Source organism: Numida meleagris, chromosome 4, assembly GCF_002078875.1.
Source record: "Numida meleagris isolate 19003 breed g44 Domestic line chromosome 4, NumMel1.0, whole genome shotgun sequence".
NCBI classification, from domain to species: domain Eukaryota; kingdom Metazoa; phylum Chordata; class Aves; order Galliformes; family Numididae; genus Numida; species Numida meleagris.
In genome coordinates this window covers 55,671,945-55,698,845 of record NC_034412.1, presented here as the reverse complement: position 1 = coordinate 55,698,845, position 26,901 = coordinate 55,671,945, and the positions used below count along the sequence as shown (strand labels likewise).

Below are 26,901 nucleotides of genomic sequence, written 5' to 3'. Positions count from 1 at the left end.
ATTCTCAGCTACAAAATAGTACCTTTCAGCATAGTCACTACTATTAGCTATGCATTTTCACCAGTGATGAACAAGAATTTGCATTCTGCACTCATACAAATCTGCGCCAGCAGTGGTGACCCACTGCCACTATCACCACTGCTGAAACGCACCACCCACTGCCCCACTGTGCTCACATCCACTTGGTTGGTCTCCATCACCCTTCAGCAAGTGTTGATTAATGTCAGTGGGTACCATTGTTTCTGCATGGAAGAATTTAATGCCGCCCCTTTGCTTTGTATGCACTTCCATGTCAGACACCGTTCTGTCTGACTGCCCCTCTGCTGCTGTCTGTCACATGGCAACAAGGTGTTATGGAATATTGGTGGGAAGGTTCAGCTTCTGCTGCTGTACCTCCAACATCTGCCTCTGACACCATTAGTCAACATCATAAAATAGGAGGCACTACTTTCAGAGCAGCCCTCATGAAATACAGAATAGTGTATATACGTAACAAAACTTACTATAATCTTTAATATTTTTATTGAAACAAAAAGAGCAACAAAAGCATAAAAGTAGTGGTATATTTGCCTTGTTTTTGTGAAATGAGTGCCTCAGGTTGGTTTGATGGCAGTAGTTGCAATTCTCAGCGAGCTGTCAGGTGTCCATCTGTGATTTTTAATGAAATTTTACTCTTCATGTGCTACATCCTTGACAATTGTTCACAAATGTTCATGCTGTCAAAAGTGATGAAATGAGTAAGGTGTGACTGTGAAGTAAGAGATTTTTCTCTCTGGTAAGAGAGGGCTTATAAAAGTCTGGTAGAGAGATACTGTCAGATATTCCTTTGCACTGAATGTCTGATTGCAACTCTGTACATTCCATTTGGAAATTGGCAGGTAATTTATTTATGTCAACTGAAAATAGAATTGCAAATATACCAAAAAATTGATGATTTTTTTCAGCACTCTTGAAACCTGTTCTCAAATTCCTTTATCAGAATGGAAAGCAGCTGCATGTTTTTTGCTGCTTACAGAACTGTGTTTAGGCCGTGTATCACAGTGCATACAATTATTTGCCGTAACTCGAGTCAGTGCTGCACTGTGCCCTCCCTGTGTCTCGGTTTCAGCCCAGACAGTGCAGATTGCACATTATTGCTTGGTTGTTGTGAATGAAGGGTCGGGGGGATGAGCGAGGCAGAGCTGCTGCCATGGTGGCACAGGGCAGGGGGCAGCCACAGGACGGGCTGTGCTGGGCTGTATGTGGCCTGCAGGTCGTGGGCTGGACGTGGCTGCAGTAGCATAACATGGCACTAACTGATGGAAGCTGAATTCTGAGAGCATCAAAGCTCTAGGGAAGACTGTATAAAATCCTTTCTGTGTTGAACTTACATTCCGATAACATTAGGAGATGAGCATTCCGGTAGGATGGAGTCACTTGTAGTTTGAGGTCATTTTTTATTTTTACTTTTTTAATATCAGAGCTAGTAGGTGTCTGAACCCATGGGGAATTTTAGGTCAGTTTTCCCGTTTTTGGTTCCGTAGATCACAGCAGCGTAGGCTCCTGAATGTAATGCTAAACAGCTGTTACTTTGGGCGTGTGTGGGCCACGTGCCTAGAAATGGAAGTTAGTGCTTGTGTGGAGTTGGCTATATCAACTCCAAAACAAGAAGGTATCCTGCTCCAAAAAACATGTAGTTAATTGAAGGGCTTTTTAGCTGGCAAATGAACTGCATGTGATCCATTAAAAAAAGTGAGCCAACGATGCGCCCTCACAGCCTAGAATGCCAGCCATATCCTGGGTTGCATCAACAGAAGCGTGGCCAGCAGGGTAAGGGAGGGGATCCTGCCCCTCTACTCTGCACTGGTGAGACCTCACCTGGAGTGCTGCATCCAGATGTGGAGTCCTCAGTACAGGAGGGCCACAAAAATTAGCCCAGGGATGGACCCCCTCCCCTATGAGGACAGGCTGAGAGTGCTGGGGCTGTTCATTCTGGAGAAGAGAATGCTCTGGGAAGACCCGAGAGCGGCCTTTCAGGGGGCTATAAAAAACAAGGGGACAGACTCTTTAGCAGGATCTGTTGTGAAAGGACAAGGGGAAGTGGTTTCAAACTAAGGGAGGAGAGACTGAGACTGGATATATGGAAGAAGTTTTTTACAATAAGGGTGGTGAGGCACTGGCACAGGTTGCCCAGAGAGGTGGTGGATGCCCCATCTGGAGACACTCGAGATCAGGCCGGACAGGGCTCTGAGCAACCTGATGTAGCTTTAGGTGTCCCTGTCCACTGCAGGGGAGTTGGATCAGATGGCCTTTAAGGGCCCCATCATACTCAAACAGATTCTATGATTCTGGATGCTCTTTAAATACTGTTGCTGAGGAATCAGGAATCTCTCAGAAACACTTAAAGTAGACATAGAAAAATTTGGCTCAAAGTACTCCTTCACACTTAGTCTTAAATCAGAGGTGATGATTTCTCTGCTACATTTCTTGCTGAGGACCCAAAGTAAAGTAGAAGGCTTAAGAGAAAAAGCTGTGGAGCCGGTGATATAAACCAGGGCTGTGTCGCTCCACACGCAGTGGAGTTTCTCCCATAACTTCTATGAAAGAAAAAGAAATCAGATGAAAAGGCACCTCAAATCTCTGGAGAAACTATTTGCTGCAAGCTTTGGGTACCATCAGTGAGCACACACTCACTTCCAAGGAACTTGGGACCAGAAGCTAACCTGTATTTCTGTGCAGCTGGCATTACAACTGCATAAGCAAAAGATGCTTAATTTCTGGTTGCAGTTCTCAGTTCAGAATTATGTCCACACTGTGCTAGGCACTGATTAGAATCATAGAATAGAACGGAATGGCCTGGGTTGAAAAGGACCTCAAAGATCATCGAGTTTCAACATATGGAAAAACCTGCCTTTTGCAACACACAGTATTTCAGGAGTGAGTTTTAGCAGTCTTGCATTTCATATATCTGCAACCTGAAAAGGCTTATCTAGGCTGCTAAAATTGTTAGTTGCAATTTATTTTACAGTGCAGCACTCAACAGAGTTCTGCTGTCTGTGCTCGAGTCTGTAGAGCATACTGAGGATACTCAAGAGCTGATATCATTGCTGCGGTGATTTCTCCCTCCCCTAAAAAAAGCTTGGCCTCTTTCATATACCATGCTATTCTTGCATAGCATAGCAACTTTATCAAAGGATTTTGCAATGCAAGTTCTTGTGCTTGGAGCTGAAATCCTGAACTCCTTCTGACCTGCTTGCAGGGCTTTGTGCAGAGAAGAGATGTTTAATTGTTGGTGGTGGTAGCATTAATGTACTTCATTTAGTATACTGAAGGCCAAAACATGTTCCTCAATCCAGGCCTTATTTTCAGCACTGCGTTTATTCCCCTGAGCATCACTGGGTCTTTTACTGGAACAGAAGGGAGTGCATCCACTCCGTTCCCCTTCTGTTGGCTGTATCTTACAGAAGGCAAATGCTCAGCAGCACAAGGACTGTTTTGATTTTGTGTTTGTCTCGTGTCCATTGCAGCGAAGCGCTGGCTTGTCATTTGGTGCCTGAGCACTGGTCATACAAATGAAATGGCCAGCTGAGCCGCTGTGTTAGTGACCAGTTTGAGCTGCCACGCCTCTCTCCTCCCTGTGCTTTAAAAGGGACTCTGGCCATCACAAGTAGGGGGCAGTGAGAGCTGGACCCCCCTCGCTGACCCTTTGAAAGAGTCACAGAGCCCTGGCAGCCTAAGCCAACAGCACACCCACAGCCCTGCAACCAAAATGACCTTTTGCTGCAGCTTTCAGTGATTTCAGCATCACATTTATATCTGCCAAATTCAGGAGGTGACATGGTGACAGCTAAAGATTAGAGTGGCCTTCTGTGTTTCCAAGAAAAAAAAATTGGAGAAACACTGTAAAATAAAAAAAGGATATTTCTTCTGTTTCTAGGAAATGTGCTGACTGATAGATATTAAAAAAAAAAAATAATGATTGATGCTTATTATCACTGTAACTCTGAGGGTGAGAAGCGTGCACTAGAATATCCCAAGGGAATGATGAAAGCCTCAGCAAACTGGCAGAGAACAAAAAGCCAACCCCATAGCCTCTCTGGACGAGCTTGCATCAATAATGTTTTTATACCACAGAACTTCTGACAAGGGATTTACTTTGCACACGAACAAAATGTTTTTGGTGTAGGTATTACCTGAATCATTTCCTGCTGTGATGTTACATCCTTTTGGCTCACAGGGACTTCTGAAGTCCTGTGAGTAATTAGGAGGTTAAACCAAGAGCATGATTACATTTAGATGTTTGCCCTTCTCTCCTGAAAATGTACCCATTCCACCCTCCTCCTGAGCCAGCAGGTTTTCCATGTGACCAGCAGTGGTTGTGAGGCTGATGAATCCCACAAGGTCATACTGATGGTATCGCAGGGACATCCTGATAGGCCCTGGGGGGAAAGCAAGGTTTAAAAATCAAAGTCCTGACTGTCTTCTGGGACCATGAGAATCCTCATTTCTGTATGTACTTCAGCACAGTGGCCAGAATGGTCTTTTGGCCCTTGTTTTCTCAGACTTGAAGACTTTTCATAGCGTTTACCTGCAGAAACTCACCTAAGTTTGGTGTATTTTCATTCATACAGACCTGGAAGTGCATGCTGTAATTCACACTTCAGGGAAACAGGACTGCTTTGCATCTTGGCTTGTGGGTAAATTATACTTATTTGGAAGACCAGCAGTTGGCGTGGGAGGTTGCATTTAGCCCTGGAAGTTTTGCTATTTCCTCAGGAGTGGCCGGAGCATCAGACAGGAGCATTGCTGACAGGCACAGAGGAAACTTCACTGGTGAGACTTGACTAGTAATCCTTAAACACACCAGTGCACATCCCGCCACAATGTCTGACGTGACAGTAGGCACAAGAATTTTGGAGGGAAGCTCCTCTCTGTTAATACATGTGAGACAGGGCTCCTGACCCTGCCGCAAAACCGCTTTGCGGATGGCAGCCCACCATGTCCTCTGTTGCACAGAGTGGTGCTCAGACTTGTTCTGCTTCTGTGATTCTCCTTTAGATACCCCAAAATAAGATGCTATGTAAAGACAGTTCTTTGAGATGGAGGGCGTGACATACTCTTTTGGGGAAATAAATAAAACAGCCTGAGCACTTAACAGGATGATGGAGTTAGAATTACCAGCCCCAGAACAGAATTCAGACTCAAATGGGAATTTCTGTCTGCAAAAACAAACCCAGAAAACCAGACTTTTCAGTGCATCTGTGCTCATCCAGCAAACAAACTGCCATATTTTGCCAGTAAAAAGCATGTGAGAAAATGCTGCCCACTCTGGCACAAGGCTTTGTTGAAGAACACTTGTGCTCTGCCCTCTGCATTTATTTACAGAGCATGTTTATTTGCATTGGTGTTTGGGCTTCCATTAGCTTTAATTATGTATGGAAAAGACTAATTCCGCTGCATATTCCTCCCCCTGGACTAATTAGGTGAGTGATTGTGGAAAGCCATTAGAGAGGTTGCATCCATTATTAAGAATTTCATTTTAGAAATGGACCAATTATCTGAAATACCTCTCAGGACCTTCCCTGAACATCTGTTCGCGAGCCAAACAGTGCTTTGCCAGAGCTGGTAACAGTTTTTCCCAACAAGCTAAATGAAGAAGGAAAAGCTTCTTTGCCTGCACAAAGCCAGCCGCAAGTTGACTCATGACAGTAGTAGAGGTGAACACAAAACACCGTTTTGCATCTCACAGAATCTCTGTCTCATTGCAAACTTCTGTTGACTTACCCAACTTTGGGACAGAGCCACAATCCCAGCAGGAGCTGCACTGTGCCCACAGGAAGCTTTCCTGCTCATTTATGACACCTTCCTTCCTCTGTTGAAATGTGATAAAGCACTGATTTCTCTTAAAATTGTTTCTCCCATCAGGTTTGTAACAAATGGATCCAAATCCAAACTTCCAGGTTTGCTGAGCACAGAGCAGCAGTCTCCAGCCCCACACCATTGTTTCAAAAGGTAGGCTGGTCCCTAATGTGCCTCAACTCTGTACGTGCAGCCTACAAAATCCTGAGGACTCTGTGGGATGTATTCCTTACCTTCACTATGGTCTCAATTCCCTCCGTAGAGTTTTGCAGGAAATCAGCTTTTTCAGCATTGGCCTGTCCAGCACAATTCTTGCTACCCAAATGAAGACCTGGGCTAGGGCTTGGCCCTGCCTCAAAAGAAATACCAGTAGCTATGTGTAAGCCGTATAGGTGTGCCTCGTGCAGGCTGCAATCAAGATCCATGTGGTAACTGGAAACTTTTTAATTAAGTGGCATAATCTCTCCCACCAGATAAAGAAGAGCTCAGATAACTTCTCCAGCAGAAGGAATGCATACGACCCCGACACGTGATCTGGTCTCGTCATGATACCCCAAGCGCTACACAGCTGTCAGTGTCAACACATTGTCCAGGACAATGGGTACAGCAGAAGCTATTGGATAGAACAGCACCACCTCTGACGCCAGAAATGTTTGAGCTGCAGATTGTGGACAAGAGGGAAATTGCATCAGCTAATCCTGTCACCACATCCTTATGCTTTGCCCACATTTGCCAGCCTAACAGGTGAGAAAGAGCCTCACATACTTGAGGCAGCTGTAATGTCCCCATTGCTGTGTTCATGTGCCCACGGTGACAGCTCTGATGTTGACAAAGATGCTGAACAGCAGTATTTAGATGCTGAGAAGTTTCTCGCACTGATTAGTGTTCTTCTTGCAGCAGAGTCTCCTGTCCGGCCCTACTCACCTACAACCGTGTTACTGCCAGGTTTATCTGATGATGACTAGGTATTATGTACTGTTCTCCATTCTGCACTGTTGCAAAGCTGCTCACAGTTACCTGGGAAACTTCCATTTACCTGTGTTTTTGGATAGAGGAACAACAGGTTGCACCACATCAGCAGCAAGCTCTGAGCCATCTACCAAAGAAAATGTCACAGCCCCCAGGAGACTATCTATCTGGCTGGGAAAAAAAATCAATCTGGAGATAAATATCAGGAAAGCCCAAAACCCCTTCACCACCTGGGGAAAATGAAATCTTGGCTTGCAACAGCACCCAAACCCACAGGCTGTATTGCAACCCTGCTGCAGAGCGCCTGGAAAGGGTTCCTGGGAGGCACTGGCCTTGCACAAAGCGACCTCACTCACAGCAGTAAAGTCACCACAGCCGTCACTGCTTACGCAGCGGCCATCTGAGTCCTCACAGGATCACCACTGCCTCCAGGCAGCCTCCTCCCTGCAAGCGGGGCAAGGCAAGCAGCAAGCGCTCTGAGACCAGGGCCAAGCCTGGCTCGGGCTTGTAAGGGGAAAAGAAAAAGAAGAATCCATTCTGTTAAAAGATGCAGCAAAAAAACATGCTTCGTTATTAAAGCCGGTTGACTTCTGAGAAACCCTGAGATGGTCAGTACATCCAGTAACAGCACTGGGCCTGCTGGCAGCTCCCTCTTCCACAAAATGACTTAGCAGGGTTTACGCAAGCTGAGAGTATTTACTTGGCCTGCAAAACACCCCTGAGATATTAGTGCTCACCCTTTTGCCAAAGAGAGCAGAAAACACTTTCATTTTCTGCTTTGAGTTGGGGTGTTAGGTTTCTTTTGGCCGGTACAAACACGGAGGGATTTTTTGTACAGCAGCTACAAGAGCAGCTCTTGTGGATGGGCCATCGGGGGAGGTAAACACCTGGTCACTAATTCTGGGGTACGAGGTGGCCTAGGGAGCCCAGCGGTGGCACTACCCAGCATGACACTGTGCACAAGCCTCACGTTACCTCCTGGGGCTTCTCACTCCCCCAGGACCCACTTTTATCCCATTTTGAGTCTCCCATCTTGTGCCCTTGGTGCCATGATGGCCCATCACATGCAGCAGAGAACATGAGGCAGCTTTTCCTCCTGCAATTTTGTCTCAGTGGCTTTATAACCAACTTCAAAAAGTTTGAAAGAAAAGGCAAAGTCACTGTTTGGTTTTTGTTTGTTTTCTTAAATCTTTGCTGCTCAAAGCAATCCTTATTCGACACTAAAACATCTGCACGCTCACATCTGCATAGCAAACAATAAATATGCTTCCTTCAGCATGTTTTAGGAAGATGGCTTGCAGAGTCAGAGAGCTAGTGGTAGAAGTGCAGTTTGTATACCAAAGACAGGAAAACAAAACCAACTACTTCTGCAACGTAGACAGCTACCTTTACTCTTGAACCAGCACCTTTGAAAGAAATCCCTGGTACTCATCATGCTGATACGCAGCTCAGCTCAAAGGAGGCACATCTTAGTAACGCCAAAATCTCACCAGGAAATGATGCTGTAAACCATACTGCTCATGATGAATGTAATTCCTAGCATGGGGCTTTCTTACACACCCATTGACTCAAAAAGTGGAGCTGCCCAGCAGGCACAGGGCTATCTCCATCATCATGGCTGTAGTTATGGAACTTATTACTGACATCAGGTGCGTAGGAGCAGGCACCATCCTAATCTGAAATCGCTCATTTGCTTGATAAGCTAAACAATCTTGAACTGTAGAAGGGCTATTCACACTAATTACACTGCTGTTATAGAAATAATTAAGCAGCAATTTGTTGCAGGTGCAGTATCGTGGTAGTAGTAACATCACTAATGAGGGAAGAGCAGAGGTTGCAGTAGGAAAAGTGTGCCGTTAAGTTGGTGAAGGTGCTGAAAAAAGCCTCACCAGGCTGATGGGCTGCACAAAGCCACTGTGGCCAGATTTCTCCGATAGGATTAATCAGGCCCCACTGCTGGGCAGACTGTGGGAGACTGGCCTGATGCTTGGCCACAGGTGCGCACCTGGGGGAAGCAAGCAAATGTGCACCAACCCCAGGTGGTTGCTAAAGGCAGGTAAGCTGCTGGGAACTGGGTGTCCGACAGTGATACTAAACAAAAAAGTACGTGGTATTTAATTATTAATGGTTGCAGTCTATTGAAGTAAGTGAAGCTCAGGCTCCTGCAAAGAAGGTGGGGAAAAGGATCAGTTAACCCAGTAAATGGAAGGGTATTATTTTTTTGTTAACAAGTGGGGAAAAAAAAGATCAAATCTTGATATAATCAACCCGTGGCATTACTGAAATTTTCAGGATGCACTCTGGTATTTTTTTATTTCCCTGCTGGGTACATAAAGTTTGGGGGAAAGCAGTACTGGTTTGTTCCTAAAAAGAGAGTTAACCAAGTAAATAAGCTTTGCTCAGTTTGCATGTTAGTCATCAGAAGTGGTGGTGGTGCACTTCCCACTGCTTTTCCCTGTTGAAGGCTCATCCCTTTGTACACAGGCTGCTGCTTTACTAGATTAAAACGTGGTCATCAATGCTGGCTTGTAGGTGAATCTTAATAGGTCAGAGATCAGGCTAAGAACTTTCGTTGTTTTTTTTTTTTTTTTAAATCAATTTAAGACATTAGATCCATACAAGCTTTAAGAAAAGGCTATGTTGGTTTTATCTGCTCCCTGTATTGCTAACTCTGAGAACTGCTGGGCTTTTTGCTTTGCTAATGACTAAATTTATTTTCCAGCATTTAAGACTAGAGTTTGCTCTTCAGGCCAGCCACATCCTTGCTGTAGTGCTACTGACTTCAAGTGAAAAAACAGCAAATACCTGGGTTATGTACTGTGTATAGTGCTTGCCTAAAAGGAGCAGCAGATATTTTGCTTTCCACAGTTTGACTACAAAACCCATACAAAGAAGGGCTCATCGACAATTTCTGGCAGGCTGGTAAGAGGTGGAGGCAGTTTATGAAGGAGGAGATCAGCTCAAAGCCACCCAGCTCCCACCCAGAGGGTTTAGAAGGATCAAGTAAATTGTTTCCCTAGGCAATAATTCCATACCCTGCGCGGGAAGCAGGTGACTGTGCCAGAGTCCTGAAGTGCCTGGACTGAGGTATGTTCACAAAGTGCTTTCCACAGTAACAGAATTGGAATAACTCTGGACAGTGCACAGCTTTCAGTCCCAGTTTGTTAAAAGGAAAGAGCTTGGTTGCTGTCTGAACCAAGACTGCCAGATAAGGTATGTTGCAGCAGGAGCAGAGGGGAAAAAAAGAGACCTGCAGCTTGCTCATCGTTGTGTAAACAAGGTGCTCCTTACTAAGAAGTTTGCTTAAAACACACATATACTTGTGTTTTAATGGCAGCGTCTCTTTTTTGTGGCAGAAATTGATTATGTAGGGGTCAGTGCTGCTTTACAGTTTCAAGCCGTTGGGATGGCTGCTCAATTCAGATGTCTTCTCAGGCAGAGAGGGAGTCACATTTGATGTATCTGTACCATTTCCACTATTCAGTACAGTTTGGCGTCAGACTTGCCAAACTAGTCATAGCAATCCCAACACCCCGTCTGCTTTACTAAAAATACGCAGAATAACTTAGTACTCTCCCAGCTGTGTCACACAGCTGAGCCAAGGCAATGGTGAGTCAGGAGCAGCCCCATTGGTATGGGGCCACACTGGTATGGCTGTGAGAAGAAATCAGAGACAAAAAAGGGAGTGGGCTAAGACTACCACTGACATATTCATTTAACCAACAGGGTAATTTGTGCCTGCTACCCCTATAGTTCTTTCCTGGCAGGCCAGCCACATCCTTGCAGCATAGATGGCCCAGCAAAATGCGAGCAGTGCACTGTAAGCTGCTTTAGCCCAAAGCCATTACATAAGTTAACCTGTGCAAGCTGTTTTCTATAAAAGGAGCAAGTGGTGTTTTTTAACAGGCTTTATGTAGTTGCTTGGCAAGGAGAAGAAGCAGGAGATGCCTCAGTGCCTGCAAAGGAGCCCTCCAGATCAAGCCCCTGACACCATCACAGTGACCACAGTCACTGGGTTTGGGATGTGAGGGCGCACATCACTGTTACTGGACCTGTTCTCAACAGTTTTTCCTAATGCCAGTTTTTCTGTACCATTGAGCGCCTCTAGGGCTTTTTCTGTATCCCAGACTGGCCTTCAGCAGGGTCAAGAGGCTCCCTGTGCTTCATTAGAGAGATCCTGGGGAGCTCCTACCTCCATCAGCACCTTTCTGATGGTGCTCTGCATATACCTCCTCGTAAGGAAGGGCACCTCCCCCTTCCTCCCCCCCACCACAAAAAACAAAAACAACAAAAAAAAACTTGTATTGGGCTGGGGTTTGTAGCGGTCTTTTTGTTACTACCTAGTGTGCATTTACCTATTTTTCTCCATTTTCTTCACAGGAACATGCTGACTCCTGCAGAGAATGATCATCTGGGTAAGTGCAAATTTAAAAAAGCTAAGACTTTCTATGAAGTATGTGTGAACCTCTGTGAAGGGTGTGTGAAATTGACAGCTACCCTGGTTTGCTAGTTCCCATCCACTGCCAGCAGCCTCTGCTGAGAAGTGAGGCTGCTCCTGAGAGAAGACAAAAATCACAGTTTCAGATGTGACACAGGTCTGTTCAACTTCGATTTCTGAACAGGTTACATTTCACTCCTCGAAAAGCATCAGTAAATTACTTCAGTGGAGTACTTCTGGCATTAAAGCACACTTTTAGAGCCATATATCCTAAGTCTCTTTGGGTTTATAAGGGCTGGCCCTGTGTTTCTGTGCATGTATTGGTGGGACCTTTTTGAGCATCCTCTCCATCCAGAGACCTGCCAGACATTTGGCCTTAACAAGGGTAACGATGACAACAGTGATCTAGGAATCTTCATTCAGTCAAACCAAATGGAATACATAAAATTAAAAAAAACAACACAACTCTCCAATAAATGCATAAAGTTACTTTATTTTCAGTATACATTTAATTTTGAAAAATATAAATGCTAAAATATCTCATCATCTTCATCTTTTGATTCCATAAAAGTCACAATAGAAAGCTTCATAAAACTGTAAAATACTATGTTATAAGGAATTTCATGTTTTATATTAGTGGAAAAAAAAATTAATATATTGAAATGTTTTCTGCTTTTTTCGTTTTTGTTCCACCATCTTGATCCGCTTCATTTTACTTTAATTCTTTATTCTTTCCTCCAAAGCAAATACAGACTTAAGAGAATTAAAAATAATAAAAGTGCGTATTGATTCCAAGAAAAAAAAACATAATGAATACAAATACATGTCGACCTCGACAACAAATAAGTAGTGGCTACAGAGGCAGACGGTCACCATTTTTATGGGCCTGGGACAAAGCTAGCTGCAGTTGGTTTGTTTTCACTGGGCGATGGCAGGATTTCCGCCCCGAGTTGGTACCTGTTCTTGTAGGGCTTCTAAGAGAAACTGTTTGGGGAAGTTCATTTTTTTTCTGGACTCTTCTGATTTCAGAAGAGCCTTCCCAGAAGCCAGAGGTGCTTACCCAGGCCTTTCTCATTAAATGTGCAATTCTAAACCAAAATTAGTTTTAGTTTTATTGTCATAAGGCCTACAGTGCGCAGTGAAACTCACCGTATGGAGACAGCAGCCCATCAAATGCTATTAGGCAGCTGCTTTTCAGTGCCTTCCATCTCTTGGTGCCAGCAGAGCTCTTGCTTGCTGTCTTTGTGGCTGTTTAATTTTTTTAAAGGAAAGAAAATACAAAGGATACACAACCTTCCCCAAAGTGCTGTTGTCAGGAAGCAGGAAATGAAAAATTTCCAGCTCCTCTCTCCATCCAGAGTTGTGTTTGACACGGAAAACTACAGAAATCTTTGTCCCATCCCTTAGACAATGCTACCCTCTGTACAACAGTTTGTCTGTTAACATAAAAAATAAAAAAGAAAAAGATGTAGATCAGCAGTCAATACATTTCAAGTATATTTAACATGGTTCAAAAGTGGAAGACCTCATTTTTGTGAAGACAAATCACCAGGTAATAGCAGATGAAAGGATGCATTATGTGTGTGTGCGTATATGCATGTGTGCAGTATGCTGCACTTTGAGCATACTGTAGGTGGGGGAGAGAGTTCTTTTGTCAGTGCTCTCTTAAGGAAATCTTTTTCTCTATGTTAATCTACGTTGATCTTATTTGGATTTCTACAAATAAAGTGTCTGGGCAAAACATAAAAGCTCACATGTACTCCGTACATGATGACATTTGAATCTGTTTCCCCTTTGGTAGTCTGCGACTTACTTTCACCAAGGAATGAAAACAGTTTCCTACACATTAGCATTGCACTTCCCAGGTTCTCTGTCCTCCAGCCAATCCTAGCAGGCAGCAGAAGGGATCACCGAGTGGCTGCTTTTCTGGCTGCTTCAGATGGCTCCTCACCCTTTTTGAAGCAGGTTTGGGCTGTGTTTATGGGATGCTGATCTCTCAAGGGCAGCAAAGAGGAACAGCTGCTCTCCCTTCCTCTTGCACTGCTTTCTCACAGTAAACAAAAATGTTAGGTAAGCAGAAATTTCGATTCCTTGGTAACAAGCTGGGGAATGTACATGTGTGTGCATGTGTGTGTGTGTGCTGTGCCAATTCCTCTGCAACTCCATCATCTTTGTGCAGCACAGAGCACTTGCACAAGACTGTGCAAATAATAATAATAAAACTAATATAAAAATAATATTATTATTACAGTTCGTACAGTTGCGTCTTTTAACCAGAACCAGTATCTGGGAAAGAAGAGTCCTAGTTCGCAGCTCTGATTGTTGATCTGGTTATTACTAGCTTGTGGATGCTAAAATTTGGCATATAAGGTCTCTCAGCACCGTGATGAAATTCTCTTTCCTTAATCAGCATGGACTTTGGTTCCTTCACAACAGGTGTGGAAGCCACTAAGCTCTACTTTTTTATTCGGTATCTCTGCTACATTAGGAAAAAAATGAAACAAAGCCACGTGTTAGGCATTATAAAGCAGTTTCTGCAAGTGCGTTTCTTAATGCCCGGCACTGAGGGCTATTATGGGCTGTCCCTCCCTCTCCTGCTGCTGGGCAGCTGCTCTCACTGCTGCTTCGGCCCCTGACACACGTCAGTGCAGGGAGCTTCATTTTTAAAGCGAAGCCTCTGCAGCGTGTCATATGTAATCCTCACATTTGGAATAAATGTGCTGGGGAAGCCCAGTTTCCCAAATGCATTTTTATATATGCATACTCAAGTTCACGGTGTTACCAACTACGGAGAAAATGGTCTGTCACAAGGCCATACTTACTGGGTTTAAAACCAAAAACGTGTGTCAGTGTGCCTAGTCGGTTTGTTACCGATACATCATTGTCATCGTGTACGGAAGGTTTGTTTTATCTAGCGGAGTGCCGAGCAGTCAAGGTGTAAGAGTAAATTCTCTACGTGACGGGAAACAGTGCCTGGGCACTGTCAGTTCTCGAGGAGGATCTGGATCTTGTGTCTAAACAAGACGTGGGGTGTTTCCACTTGCACACATACACACACGTGCACACACGGATGTTTTAAATGAAAGAATTCTAACAATACTGCGTAGGAAATCAACAAAATGAATACAATCAGCATCTGTCCGCTGACGCTGTTAACCAGTCAGTATTTCACTTACCAACATCACACTTAAGACTCTTCCTACATCACGAGAGATTTAAGATACATCCCATCTCCTTCATAGTGAAGTTGGATTATTCATAAAAAAATAAAATAATCCTAAGTAAGACAGAAGCTTTTAGAGTAGAAGGTATTAATAAAATTGATCCAGCCCTATGCCATGTCCTGGAGATTGTGTATTTTTTTTTCTTTTTTTGTAAAAATCACATTATATATGGTACAATACATTTTTTTTTTTTTTACAGAAAGCCTGGCATCTAGAAATAAGAGGTAGAACTACTCAAAACTATACGTTTCCTGCTGCAGGAAAAATTCATTTTTCTTTACAGTAATTAAAAAAAGGTTAAAAAAATTGACAAAAAAAAAAAAAGTCGTAGGTTAGGCCCCCATAATTTAAACAAAATAATCTAGGAAAATAACACTCTTCAATGTACCTGACGGATTAAGTCCATTAAAGTGTTTTTAAAAAAAAATTGCATAGGAAAGGGACATTTCAAAACACATGCTACAACGATGGCAATAGTTTGTGCTGGGAGTGAAGTACCTTTTAGTTTTCCTTCTTGTGTTACTACAAGTACAGGCTTTAAGAGCAAGTTAGTATTAGCAGCACTTTCCAGCATCTTAGAGCAGTGTAATAAAGACATTGAATTAGCCTGGAGGTCAGTTTTGTTCTGCCAGACAACAAACAAACAAACAAACACTGATTCACAACTAAAGTAATGCCAGTTCCTCTGACATTTCACAAAAGTATTATATTATATCCTTAATACTTCTGCCCTCTGCTTGAAAATGAGAGAGATGCGTGCATGTCTAAGCAACAGAGAAGGCAAAAGTGAGTCTTGGTCAAAGTGGAAAAATTGGGTGAGGATGAATGAGAGGAAATGTGCAGGGGGTAAGGGCAGAGCGGGGAGCGCAGAATGTCTCATTTACCTATGCGGGTGGGGAGCAGAGAGCATTGTAATATTTGGCTAGTGACAAAATAAATTCCGTATAAGACTTAACAGACAGACAAATTACAAAGTAGTTTCTGTTCCCTTGCTCCTCCAGAAATAACCATTGTCTTCAGGCTCAAGTTCTATTCTAATTTGAGGCACAACTTTTACTGGAGTTCGTGGAGGGCTGTGAAGAGAAAGAAGGCAAGGTAAGTGCACGGACTAACTTCACGCATTTCAGTAATGCTTAATGCGCTCTGCGGTGCTCAGCTGGATTCTGAAGAGTACATTTTCTTTGGAGGGATCGGTTCCTGAAAAACTGTACAACTCCAAAAGAAAAATTATATTTGTAAGCAAAACAGAGTGGCAGCTGGTTCACACCTCAAAAACTGCACATCCTAGTACTTGGCACAGCACAGTGTCGCATCTCGAAATGGAAGAAATGCTCGACTCCCAGTACCAAGTGTATCAGCACACACCAGTACACTACAGCTTTCTGAAACGGGCAACTTACAGATGCCAAGTAAATAACCCAGACAGCCACTGGTAATATATAGCTCTCTTTGGTACCAGAACTTATCAATAGGCCCATGCATCACGTAAGATTAATTTAATGATTTGGTCCAAACACTACTAATGTCAGGGAGTAAGCCTACTGACTTTGTTAACAAAGGAGTACCACATATCTAGTACTTGCACAAGGCACACAACTGCCTTTATAAGTTTATATATTTCTAAGTCATGTAATTTTTTCCCCTGTAGACATGTTTTTCTAGACTTTTCCCAGTTGTTCCACATCTTTTTTCTGGTTTGGACCCCAAAACAGGAATCAGTACCGCAGCTGGGGTCTAACTAAGGCCAACAGCGTACTTACGCAAGCTCCTCGCTCTCTCCACACTGTAAGGCCATGCTGGTAATTAAGTTAGGATGCAATAACTGTATGTTAGGAATTCTCTCAAAGTGTTTTCTAAGAAAGTTTCCTGTAGGCAGATAGGAACTTTGCCTTGTAGCATTTCACTACACTGTGGCACATACAAATTGCATTTTACAAGTACTTACCTTGGCATAGTGTGAGACTGAAGAAAAGGAATTTTATCAGCACGACGTATGGCGTTCAAGGAATGTTGGTGATTTTTCTTCTGTCAGGGAGGAGAGAAAAAATCTTTTTTGTCATGGCATGCAGCACTGATGGTTTCTTAAGCCCAGCAAACTCTCATGTATTTAGCAGTGCTTTTAACTGCTGGCTTCCTGTCATATGAATTTCACAGCTTGTAAATAAAAATAATAAAGTTAAGTCTTTCCTCCAAGATACAGACCCTGAACTGCCAAAATAACTGTGATTCATTTCCAGGGACTGCCCTGTGAGCTGCATTCACCTGCATGCCTTTGCACATGCAGACACACAACTAACTACATATGCAGTTGTACAGCCACGAGCACTCACCCAGCTGCCACACAAGAGGCAGCTATGCTGCTCCGAATAAACAGCCCATGGGAAAACTCACTTTGTATTCACCAGGCTTGCGCTGCAGCCTGGCAGAGGGTCTCCGGCTGGGGTACGCTTCCCTGAGGGAAGCCACGAGACACCGCAAAGCTGGTCTCAGCCCAGCACGAGGCGGGAGCGTTTCTGTGTCTGGTTGCTGCTCAGAGGTGCCTGACAAAAAGGGGTTGGGAATCCCTCAATCAGGGCTTGGGCACATAATGCCTAGTTGGGAAATTCCCAAATTCCATCTCAGAAAAATTACTCTGTTTCTTGGCCTCCTTTCGGCACCTTTAGATCTTGATACTTACCTTTCATCTACGACTTTAGTTACCCTGTGTTCCTCACTGTAGCATCCAAATTCCTTGCGAGAAAACAGGTGGCTTGTTGCCTGTAATCACATTCATTTCCTGACCAGCGTGGTGAAGTGTACTCTTTTTTAATAATAATCCTATTCTTGCTATTGCTGAAGGGAAGCTAAGGAGTAAAAAATGAATTTCGTGTTTGGATTGAGAAACAGCTGGAATCCACTTCTCTGCCTTAGTGGTTGAAGGGTAAATTGTTTGTCAAGCACTCTGAACATGCAAAATACGCTCAAGTACTGAATGCTATTAGTATTATTAGTAATACACTTCGAGTCTCGGAGCACTGTTATATTCTAGGGTGAAACTGTGGTGTTGATGGATTCCAGCTACTTTTTCTGGTAAAAGAGCCTGAATTTTTTTTTTTTTTTGCATTGTTTCTAAGTAAAAGCTGACAAACCAATTTCAGAATCTTAATACCGTACACATACACAAACAAATTGCTGCTTGGCACATGGTCGTCTTACTCCTTGTTGTCTGAAAGGGCGTTCCAACAAACAGGCTTGTGGCAGAAATATTACCTTTTCCCTAATTACTTCAGCCCTAATGATGCTGAGAACAGTGTACCCAATCATAAGATCCTGTGTAACAACATTTAAGATGAACTTGGTTTAAGCGTATCAGGGCATTTTCATAGAAAAATGAAGAGGATCTGTTAGGTTCAAGGTTGATACACTGAGAGTATACAAAAAAGTATTGTCTTTGTCTTTGGCTTTGTTTTAGAATGTCAATCTCTTAAGTGTTCTTTTACCTAAAAACACAGTGCAGTGCTTAGGGTTGCCAAATGCCACTACCAAAATCCAAGGTAGTTAGGGGCCAGCTCCTAAACACAAATCCTACTTAAGGAATCTAAAGATCAGTGTTTCCAGGTCTTATTCCTAGAAATCTTATCACCAGTAATGCAGCAATACTGATCTGCTGCTATCATTTGTGTTTCTTTGCTCCCATCTCATGACAAAACAGCATATTTATCTCAAGATTGAACCCATTGCTCATAACATTGTCAGAAGTCACTGCAAAGGCAAAAAAGCTCATGTCAGTTGTTATTTCTGATTCCTCACTTAAAAGGCTATAACATGAGAAGTGAAAATGGCTGAAAACAAAGGCATAGTCTAGTTGGAGACCTGTAGCTAGCAGTGTTCCCCAGGCACCGGTACTGCATCTGGTCTTGTTGAATGTCTTAATCAGTGATCTGGATGAAGGGATAGAGTCCACTCTCAGCAAGTTTGCTGATGATGCAAAGCTGGGAGGAGTGGCTGACGCACCAGAAGGCTGTGCTGCCATTCAGAGAGACCTGGATGGGCTAGGGAGTTGGGTAGAGATGAACCTGATGAGGGTTCAACAAGGGCAAGTGTATACAGTCCTACACCTGGGGAGGAATAAATGCATGCACCAGTACAGGTTAGGGGCTGAACTGCTGGAAAGGAGCTCTGCAGAGAAGGCCCTAGGTGTCCTGGTGGATTACAGGTTGACTGTGAACCAGGAGTGTGCCCTTGTGGCCAATAAGGCCAACGGGATCCTGGGGTGCATTAAAAAGAACATGGCCAGCAGTTCAACAGAGGTTCTTCTCCCCCTCTACTCTGCCCTGGTAAGGCCACATCTGGAGTACTGTGTCCAGTTCTGGGCTCCCCAGTTCAGGAAAGACAGAGAACTCCTAGAGAGAGTCCAGCAGAGGGCCACAAAGATGACCGGGGGCCTGGAGCATCTCTTGTATGAGGAAAGGCTGAGAGATCTGGGACTGTTCAGTGTGGAGGAGACTGAGAGGAGATCCTATCAAGGCTTTGAAATCTCTGAAGGGCAGGCATGAAGAGGATGGGGCCAAGCTCTTTTTGGTGCCCAATGACAGGACTAGGGACAGCAGGCAAAAACTAGAATACAGTTACATTCAAACGTGAGAAAGAAATTTTGTACTTCGAATGTGACAGAGTGGTTCCTTCTCTGGAAATACTCAAAACCCGCCTGGAAGCTTTCTTGTGCAACCTACTGTAGGGAGCATGCTACTGTAGGGAGGTTAGACTAGATGATCTCCAGAGGTCCCTTCCAACCCCTACAATTTCTTGATTCCATGATATTAACCTAAGAAATTAAAAAGACACAATAGCACAAAAGCAAGTCACCTAAGAAGGGAAATGTGTTAATGGTCAAATGATCACTGCCTTGTCAGTTTAATGCAAAATGTGGATCAGTTACATGCTTAATTATTCTTTTAAAGTGCTGAGTTTTGCAACTGCTTGGAACCTAAGGAAATAAACAGTAACAGGACAGAGATGCAGTTTAGACATGCTGCAAATCCGGAGCAATAGACTCAGGAAAAATAAATGCAAACCATCAGTGAATTTAACACAAAATGGCAAAGGCTAGAAATGGATTGAGTGGATGGGGAAGTTACGGAGAGGAGGAGAGAGAAAGTTATCAAGAAACATAGCTGGACAAAAGCAGTTAAGCTGGAGGCACCAGAAGAAACAATATAGATTTTGTAAAGAAAAAATACATAAAAACAAAGCCAAAAACTGTCATAAATCAGAGACCTGGAAATTAAAAACAAACAAAAACCCCACACTTCTGAAATAATAGAAAAGCTTTAAAAAAATAATGTATATATATAATTTTGTACTGCACGTCAGAGTCACGCAGGCATGCAAGAGGTTAGTTAATTCTACTCACTGTCAGCAGGTTTGCTATCACTTAGGAAAGGTTCCTGCTCCATGATGTCCATTGGTATTTTAATACTTGGGACTTTTTCTGAGTAGGGGCAGTCAGACTGTGAAAGAAACGTGTAAAAGTTCTTAGAAAATTTCCACTGCTCTCTTACTGTCGCCCATAAATTAATATTATCCTTCACATAATTTCTGTAGGAAATGAGGAGAAAAATAAAAATAATAATTCTGTAGCCTAGCTGGTGGCCTCCTGATTTTCACTGGATCCCTCTTGCACGTCACTTTTCCTCTTTCTTCACACTACGGAAGTAAAGCAGACTGAAAGAATAATCATCTAAGTGTTATCTTTTCCTCTCCACAGTTCCTATGCTACCAATTTGTAAGACACCACCTGAGTCAGCCTGGGTTGGCTGCAGGAAATACAAATGGATTAAAAATGCATTTGTTGGCAGCAATGACAGGGCACTGGCGTCTGAGAAATCTCACGAAAAAGTTTTATCCTGTTGTGATTCCTGTAGATTATAGCAGGACATTCTCTATATTTTTTTCTCCTTCCAAACTGCTGTACAGGGAAGAGCGTCAGACACAATATGGCAAATAATCCTTAACTTTGATAGTTTCAGCTCCTCTTTTTATTTATTACTTAAATAAAGTCAGACCCAGTCCCAATTACACTTCTGTTTACAGTAAGATATTTCATCAAATCCAGGGTCCTTTTAAGAATTCATGTAATCCCACCACACAGGAGATATGGCAGACTGTTCAAGAAGAGTTACAAGGGCAGAGAAAAGCTGTACGTTAGCAAGTCTTTCTCCAAGATAGCTTTCTGCTGAAGTCAGCAAGCTTTTGCTCAAATTATCAGCACACTATAACCACTGAGTCTCTTGGAGTTCAATGATTATGCCTCACTGGCTCCAATAATAACCCACTTGCTTGTGCTTAGAAGGTACTGAATTACTTGGCTTTTTTATTTTATTTTTTTATGAAACAAATTATCGTAACCAAAGAAAGGTTGATACTACTTGACTTGGCAGAGAAATTAAGGTGATACGTGCCAGGTGATATGTGCCAGAAATGTTAACGTATCTTTGTTCCTGGAGAGAACTAGATGCAGCATGAAGTATAACACTGCATTAGGGAGGGAAGAAGACCGAGAAGCTAGAGTAGGAAAACATTACAGAAGCCAGAAAATCTCTCTCCCTGGGTTTTCTTTTTTCTTTTTTCTTTTTTTAGTGTTACAGACATCCAGTGCAATACTGTATACTCCCCTAGCAAAACATTTCCTCAGATATGTGCATATATATGCATGTGCATTATTTATTTTTTACAAAGCTACAGATAAGCATAGCTCAAATTTTAAAAAGACGTGGAGGCAATAAAGCCATGCCAGAATTCCCATCCATTTGGAGCTATGTTGTAAGGAAGCTAAGAGTTGGGTAATCCTTCCGACATATCACTGTTCTGGTGCTAATAAATGAAACATCTGTGGAATGGGAGTGCTGATGCTCCATCTGCTTCAAACTTGACCATGTAAAATGAACAAAGAGATAGAGAAAATGCCTGTGATTGGCAAAAGTGCCCTAAAGAGGAGAAGAGGCTACAGCACATAACTTTTGGCTCTTAAACTAAATATAATATCCCAGAGTATTTTTAAAAAATTGGCTGGCCCTTCCTGGATCGTGCATTTTGGACATAAAATCTGAGAGAATATTCAGCTTTCCATTACACACAAGCTTAGGTAAATCCAGCCATTAGTGGCTTCAATTTTTACTCGCTAAAACCAAGTCAGTGAGGTTACTGAAAAACTTTCTTTGCAGCTCCTTTCTTGCTGTCCCTGACTGCTAGCAACTCCCAGTGAGAACTAACAGTAAATCGTAACAGAGAGTGGTCTCTGTTAATGCCAGGTTTTGCTGTGCTTGTTTAAATAACACCACTTGAATTAGCAACGTCCAGCAATTCTCTTCACTCAACTCTAATCAGTATAATACCTGCAAAACCCCACAGTACTAACTTTATGGAGACGTATTTCTGGAATGGAAAGGGTGAAAATAATCAAACCAATAACACCAAGTGCTTTGTGTTCAGGAAGCTGGCAAAAGCAAGTGCTGGAAAAGAAAATAAGAACAGTTAAGAAAGAACATTTTGCATAAATTCTGTTACCCACTTGATCAAGTACTGTACCTGAAATTCAGTGAAAGCCTAAGAAGCTTAAAATATACCAGATACAGGAGATGTGGCTCAGGGTACTGTGCTGCTGGATTCAGATCAGTCATAATGAAGGAATTGAGTCAAACCTTTGTTGACTATTCACTGTGTACAGCAGGACATTTTCTTTCACTCTGAATCATACAAATCTATTTACTGAAGGAAACCCTTGACCTTGGCTTTCCACATGCTGGAGGAGTAACAGCCATTGAAATGAAAAGAGAGCCTGTGCAAGGAACTGCTTTCTACACACAGTAGTACGTAAATGCACATAGCCTGGGGCAAGGTAGCTTGCAGATGAAGGCACACTATTGAAACGTAAGTGTCAGAATTTTTAAATCCTGCTTCACTGGAGTAATAGAAGAGAAAAAGCATTTCTTATGTTGGCTCCCACAGCTGAGAGGGACAACGTGGGAATGTGCACAAGTGGTTTCCTGTTGATGTAACACCGATGATCTACAACTCCTGGGTCTCATCAGCATGTTCTTAGGTGAGAGCTTTCCTGACGCTTGAAGCTTCTGCCTTCCCTATTAGTCATACAGACATATGCTGAAAGTCTCAGCAGGACCCATACTGCTAACAGATATGTCCTCAGGACTTCTTGATAGAAGAGTGCAGGAACAGAGCAGTCTAGTGGTCAGTGCCTGCTAGGAAGGAAGGGAAAAGGGAACTTGCTGTCTGAAATAAGGACCAATCTTCCTAGCTGGGATTCAGCCTGATTTAATAAGGAGTGGATCCAGGCTGCCTCCTACGTCGCTGCACTCTCACTATAAAATTCCTAGTTTTGACTCTTGTGTATATTTCCTGTGTTATAGAGCATATAATTCTTTGAAGAAAAGCTATTGTATATTTTCTTACTGGAAATGCCTGACTTTGTTGCCTCTAATACAGCTGTCACATAAGGGACTTGAGTCTCTGGCATGTTCTCCACCTGGATCACGGTTGTGTTTTCTGTCCTGCAAACCTTGAGTAAGGCCAGGCATCACAATTATCTGGAGGAACTCTTGGAGCTGCCATATTACACTTGAAGACACTAGACTTATAATCTAACCCAGCTGGTTGCATAAGTAGGGCTAGTGTGGCAATTCTGTTCAGTATAGGAAGGATACAGATGATACACAGCAGAAATACAGCAGAGGTGCTGCAGGGCTGCTCTGCCGTACTGTCACCTTACAGCATGGTGGCAGCAGTGCTTCCCACAGCTGACCATGGCTTGCTTGCGCTCCCCTTAAGGCTTCACTGCAAGAAATGCTTCAGGGAAATAACACTGACCCAGCAATTACTTCTTCAGGAATTCCCTTTTCCTGAAGTTGCTGTTACCCACTTTGCATCAACTAAGAAGGCCAGGGAGCAAGCAGGCAAACAACTGATGTTGCTGTTTCTCCGTTGTACCATACCAGACTTCAAAACTTGGGTATTCGTGGCTGCAGGTCAGTGAGCTGGGCATGAATGTACAAGAATGGGACAGCTGACTTTTCCTACTGCTGCCCTCCTCTTCAAGGCACGATCCCTTCTTTCTTACTTCTGCTCTGTATAGATATGGTATTTTCCAGCTTCAGGTGATCTTAACTTTGTCTGAATCACATGAAAAGCCTTTCTTCGTTAACTCTGGAAATTACACAAGCAGAACTGCTGAGACTATATCAGTGTCCTCCGTGTAGCTGGTAATTAATGAAGCTTAGCTCCATTGGTGCATAGTCATCCGGCAAAAAATGGTGCAGACTGAGGCAGCCAGCTCTCCAAAGGAAGTTCACACTTTCTATATGAAGTGCTCTATAATCAGTGTGTTCACCACTTTCATTTAAGTTTACAGAATTTGAGTTCACACTAGGTCTGGGTAGGAGAATGTTTGAAGGCACAAGTACTACATTTCATCTTACTGCATCTACAGTAAAAAGTAGAATTTTCTAAGGCACATAGATCTGGTCTAATCAGGTCACCACACTTAGTAAATGACATTAGCAAGATAAAAACTATTACAGTTTCTTTAGACATATATACATGCTGCAACTTGAGATAAAAGCAAAGAGTAGAATACACTGCATAAAGGGCATGTTTGCTATTTGAATGTATTAACAACAAAGCCTTTCCTGCAACATGACAAGTCTTAACTTTTTGTGCTTTTAAAAAGAGTAATTAGAAAAGAGAACAAAACAGAATATTTTCAGAAGTATCAGAGCTGCTTGCGAAAACCTTTCTCGTCCTAAAACATAAAGAGACAACTGGGGGAGAAAGGCAGAGGAGGGAGGGGAAGATGAACAAGACAGAATGATAAAAGGTATTCTAGTAAAGGACTTGACATGTCATCAGATATCTTGGGCTCTTGTGGAAAGTGTGATTGCATTTTTGGCAATGCAAGTTCCACCTACCACAGGCTGCCGATGCCTGGAAAAGGGAAGGCAGTGTTGAAAAGAAGTTTTGTTTGGGGCTTGTTTGCTGCAACAGGTAGGGATTGTGCTGGTTTGCTTCAAAAGAGGATGGGAAACCACCACCCCCAGAGGTGAGGAAGGACATGGAGCCATCACTCAGGATTAGCCAGGAATAAGTAGTTTGAAAAAAAAGCAGAGAATTTTCTTACATCCTCATTGTCACTGTCCAGACTGCCCTTCTTCTTTTTCTTCTTCTTCTCATCCTCTTTCTTTTTCTTGTCCTTTTCTGGAATGACGTCATCAAGAAAACTTAAGTCATGCTGGGAGAAGAGGTAGTCCATGGCTTTTCTGACTGCTACAAGTGCCAAGATCTGAAAAGGCAGAGAGGGACTTTTCACTCAGACACGTTTTAGTTTTGATTGGAAACACTCTGTCCATACTTGTTTATTCTTAATCCCAAACACTTGAATTCTGGTTGTAAAAGAACATAAAGAGAAAAAGGTGATTGAGATATTTCAGTTGTTCAGCTTGAAAATCAAACGACCGGAACAGAGTCAGGGCTCAAGCAGCAGCATTTCATATCAGAATAAAGAGAAGCAACATACAGGAACAGTAATGTAATCACTTACTGCTCCTGTAAAGACAAAAGTCATCCTTAACCCCCCAGCTGACACATATCAGGCAAAATAATTAACTAGAGAGGCCCAAAATGAGTATTTTCATCTATTTTGGGGATTCAGCCTACAGAGGCATGTTCACAAGGGCATCCTGAGTAATTTTCCTTACTTTTTTCTCTTGCCATTTCTCCAGATGTAACAATTCTTTAAAAATTAGACAATGGCTTAGGTGTGCCCTCAGATTTTACAATATAAAATTTGCTAGGATTGTGTCTTCAAGAAACTGAAGGAAAAGCTTTTTTCTGAGTAAGACTGCAGTCTAAAGCACTGGGAAAAAAAAATAAGGGACATGTCTGAAATAGGTATCAATATCTATGCTAAAATTTAGCATCACCAACAGGTGCATACCAAGATTACATATATGCTCTACTAAAGGGTGCACTGCAGACTGAAAGGTCGTCTTGGCTATAAAAAGATGACATCCATTCCTAGCAGCAGAAGACTGATTTTAAGACAGAACAGTTTGCTCCAAGCGATAAGGATCAATGGCAGAAATTATTCCTCACAATGGATCTCGAACTTTGACTTGCATAAATTTAAGTGGGATTACAGAATTGAAAAATCACCTGGGGAGTGGGAAGATGCTGTGCAAACGCTCATGATTATTCCACTATAAATTACGTCTTTATTAAAAGTACTTTCCCTACAAATAAGCAGGGGGCTGGCTATTGGCCAGATCTTCACAGTCAGATTGGAAGTTTATAGTCTTCCTGTTTTCAAGTGTAAAAATTGAGGTTTTATCATTAGATCCAGCCACATCTGACTTGTCAGTGTACCTTCACTGAGTTTGCGTCATTGTAACAAACTTCAGCAAAGGTAAAGATTCTGTATGGGCGAAGAGGAAGTCTTCAGATCTTAAATTCAGCATTCAGCAGTACGACACAGCCATGAGAATGCAATGGAACAGCATGTCACCAGGAACTGCTTTTAATATCTTTATATATAAGCATGTGTCCTAGCAAAAATATTTGCAGGTTTTGCTTTTTTCACTTGAATCAGCTTTTTTCATTTCACCAGCATCAGAGAATAAATGCTCATCTTTGTTTTGTTTTCTGCTTTCATTCATTCGCTTTCTTAAATAAGCGCTGCAGTTTTGTAACTGCACCTACAACTGAGATTTTACTCGTTAGTCCCCTGAAACCAGGGGAGATTGGGCCCATATGTAATAAGGGAGTTTCATACAGTGTTGACTTTATAGCACTCTGACCCATTTCCAAGAGAGAGACCATGCTCTGCACAGTCTCTGGGAATGCAGCTGTGGTCACAGTGGATCCATTTGTCTGTAAGATTACATTGCTCCCAGCTGCTTTAGCTGAGCCACAGGAGGGGTATGGAGGCAGAGAAGGGTCTGCTTTGTGCTCCCTTATTATGGACCTGAACTACTCCAGTGATCACTGGATCAATGTAAATGGCTGCAGGTTTTGGAACTTGATCTGGTTTGAAAGCCTCTTGCCAAGGGTATGTGCAAATTCCCCTGACCACTTGTTTATTTCTTATTTGGCATGTGCACCTAATTGTGTCTAGGACTAGTAATAACCTAATTGCACAGATAGCTGTTTCACTGTTTGCCTTTCTTGATGTAGAAACACCATATCAGACTGACTGCACAGTGTGTATTTATGAAATAATTGTGCGATGAATTATTTATAATTCAGCATCTAAAAAATGCTTCTGACTGATCTGCATCGTTAGAAAGACAGCATGCATTCTACAGATATACGCAGCAATCTCAGATGTGAAACATGTGAATCAACGTTATTGTCTTTTTACTCAAGTTCCAAGAAAGACAATCCCTT

The 26,901-nt window shown here is 42.7% G+C and overlaps 2 protein-coding genes across 12 annotated transcripts in view; one reads left to right on the top strand and one right to left on the bottom strand.

The window, feature by feature from the left end:
* Positions 1 to 11,938, top strand: part of GC (GC, vitamin D binding protein) — a 52,753-nt gene extending 40,815 nt beyond the window's left edge. For 8 of the 9 annotated variants that reach the window (XR_002438627.1, XR_002438635.1, XR_002438630.1 and 5 more), the window contains 3 exons: positions 5,905 to 5,991; positions 6,312 to 6,582; positions 11,188 to 11,938. The gene's annotated coding sequence lies outside the window, so the exon portion shown is untranslated. Of the gene's footprint in view, positions 1 to 4,610; positions 4,813 to 5,904; positions 5,992 to 6,311; positions 6,583 to 11,187 lie in introns of all 9 variants that reach the window. The other variant, XR_002438629.1, reaches the window with a different exon arrangement.
* The window catches only part of SLC4A4 (solute carrier family 4 member 4), a 205,934-nt gene continuing 193,606 nt past the window's right edge, over positions 14,574 to 26,901 (bottom strand). For all 3 annotated transcript variants that reach the window (XM_021396769.1, XM_021396770.1, XM_021396768.1), the window contains 4 exons: positions 24,638 to 24,799; positions 19,862 to 19,958; positions 16,415 to 16,494; positions 14,574 to 15,542 (listed from right to left, as the gene is read on the bottom strand). In XM_021396769.1, the coding sequence (XP_021252444.1) occupies positions 16,451 to 16,494; positions 19,862 to 19,958; positions 24,638 to 24,799 (303 nt within the window). In that variant the 3' untranslated portion in view covers positions 14,574 to 15,542; positions 16,415 to 16,450. The remainder of the gene's footprint in view (positions 15,543 to 16,414; positions 16,495 to 19,861; positions 19,959 to 24,637; positions 24,800 to 26,901) is intronic.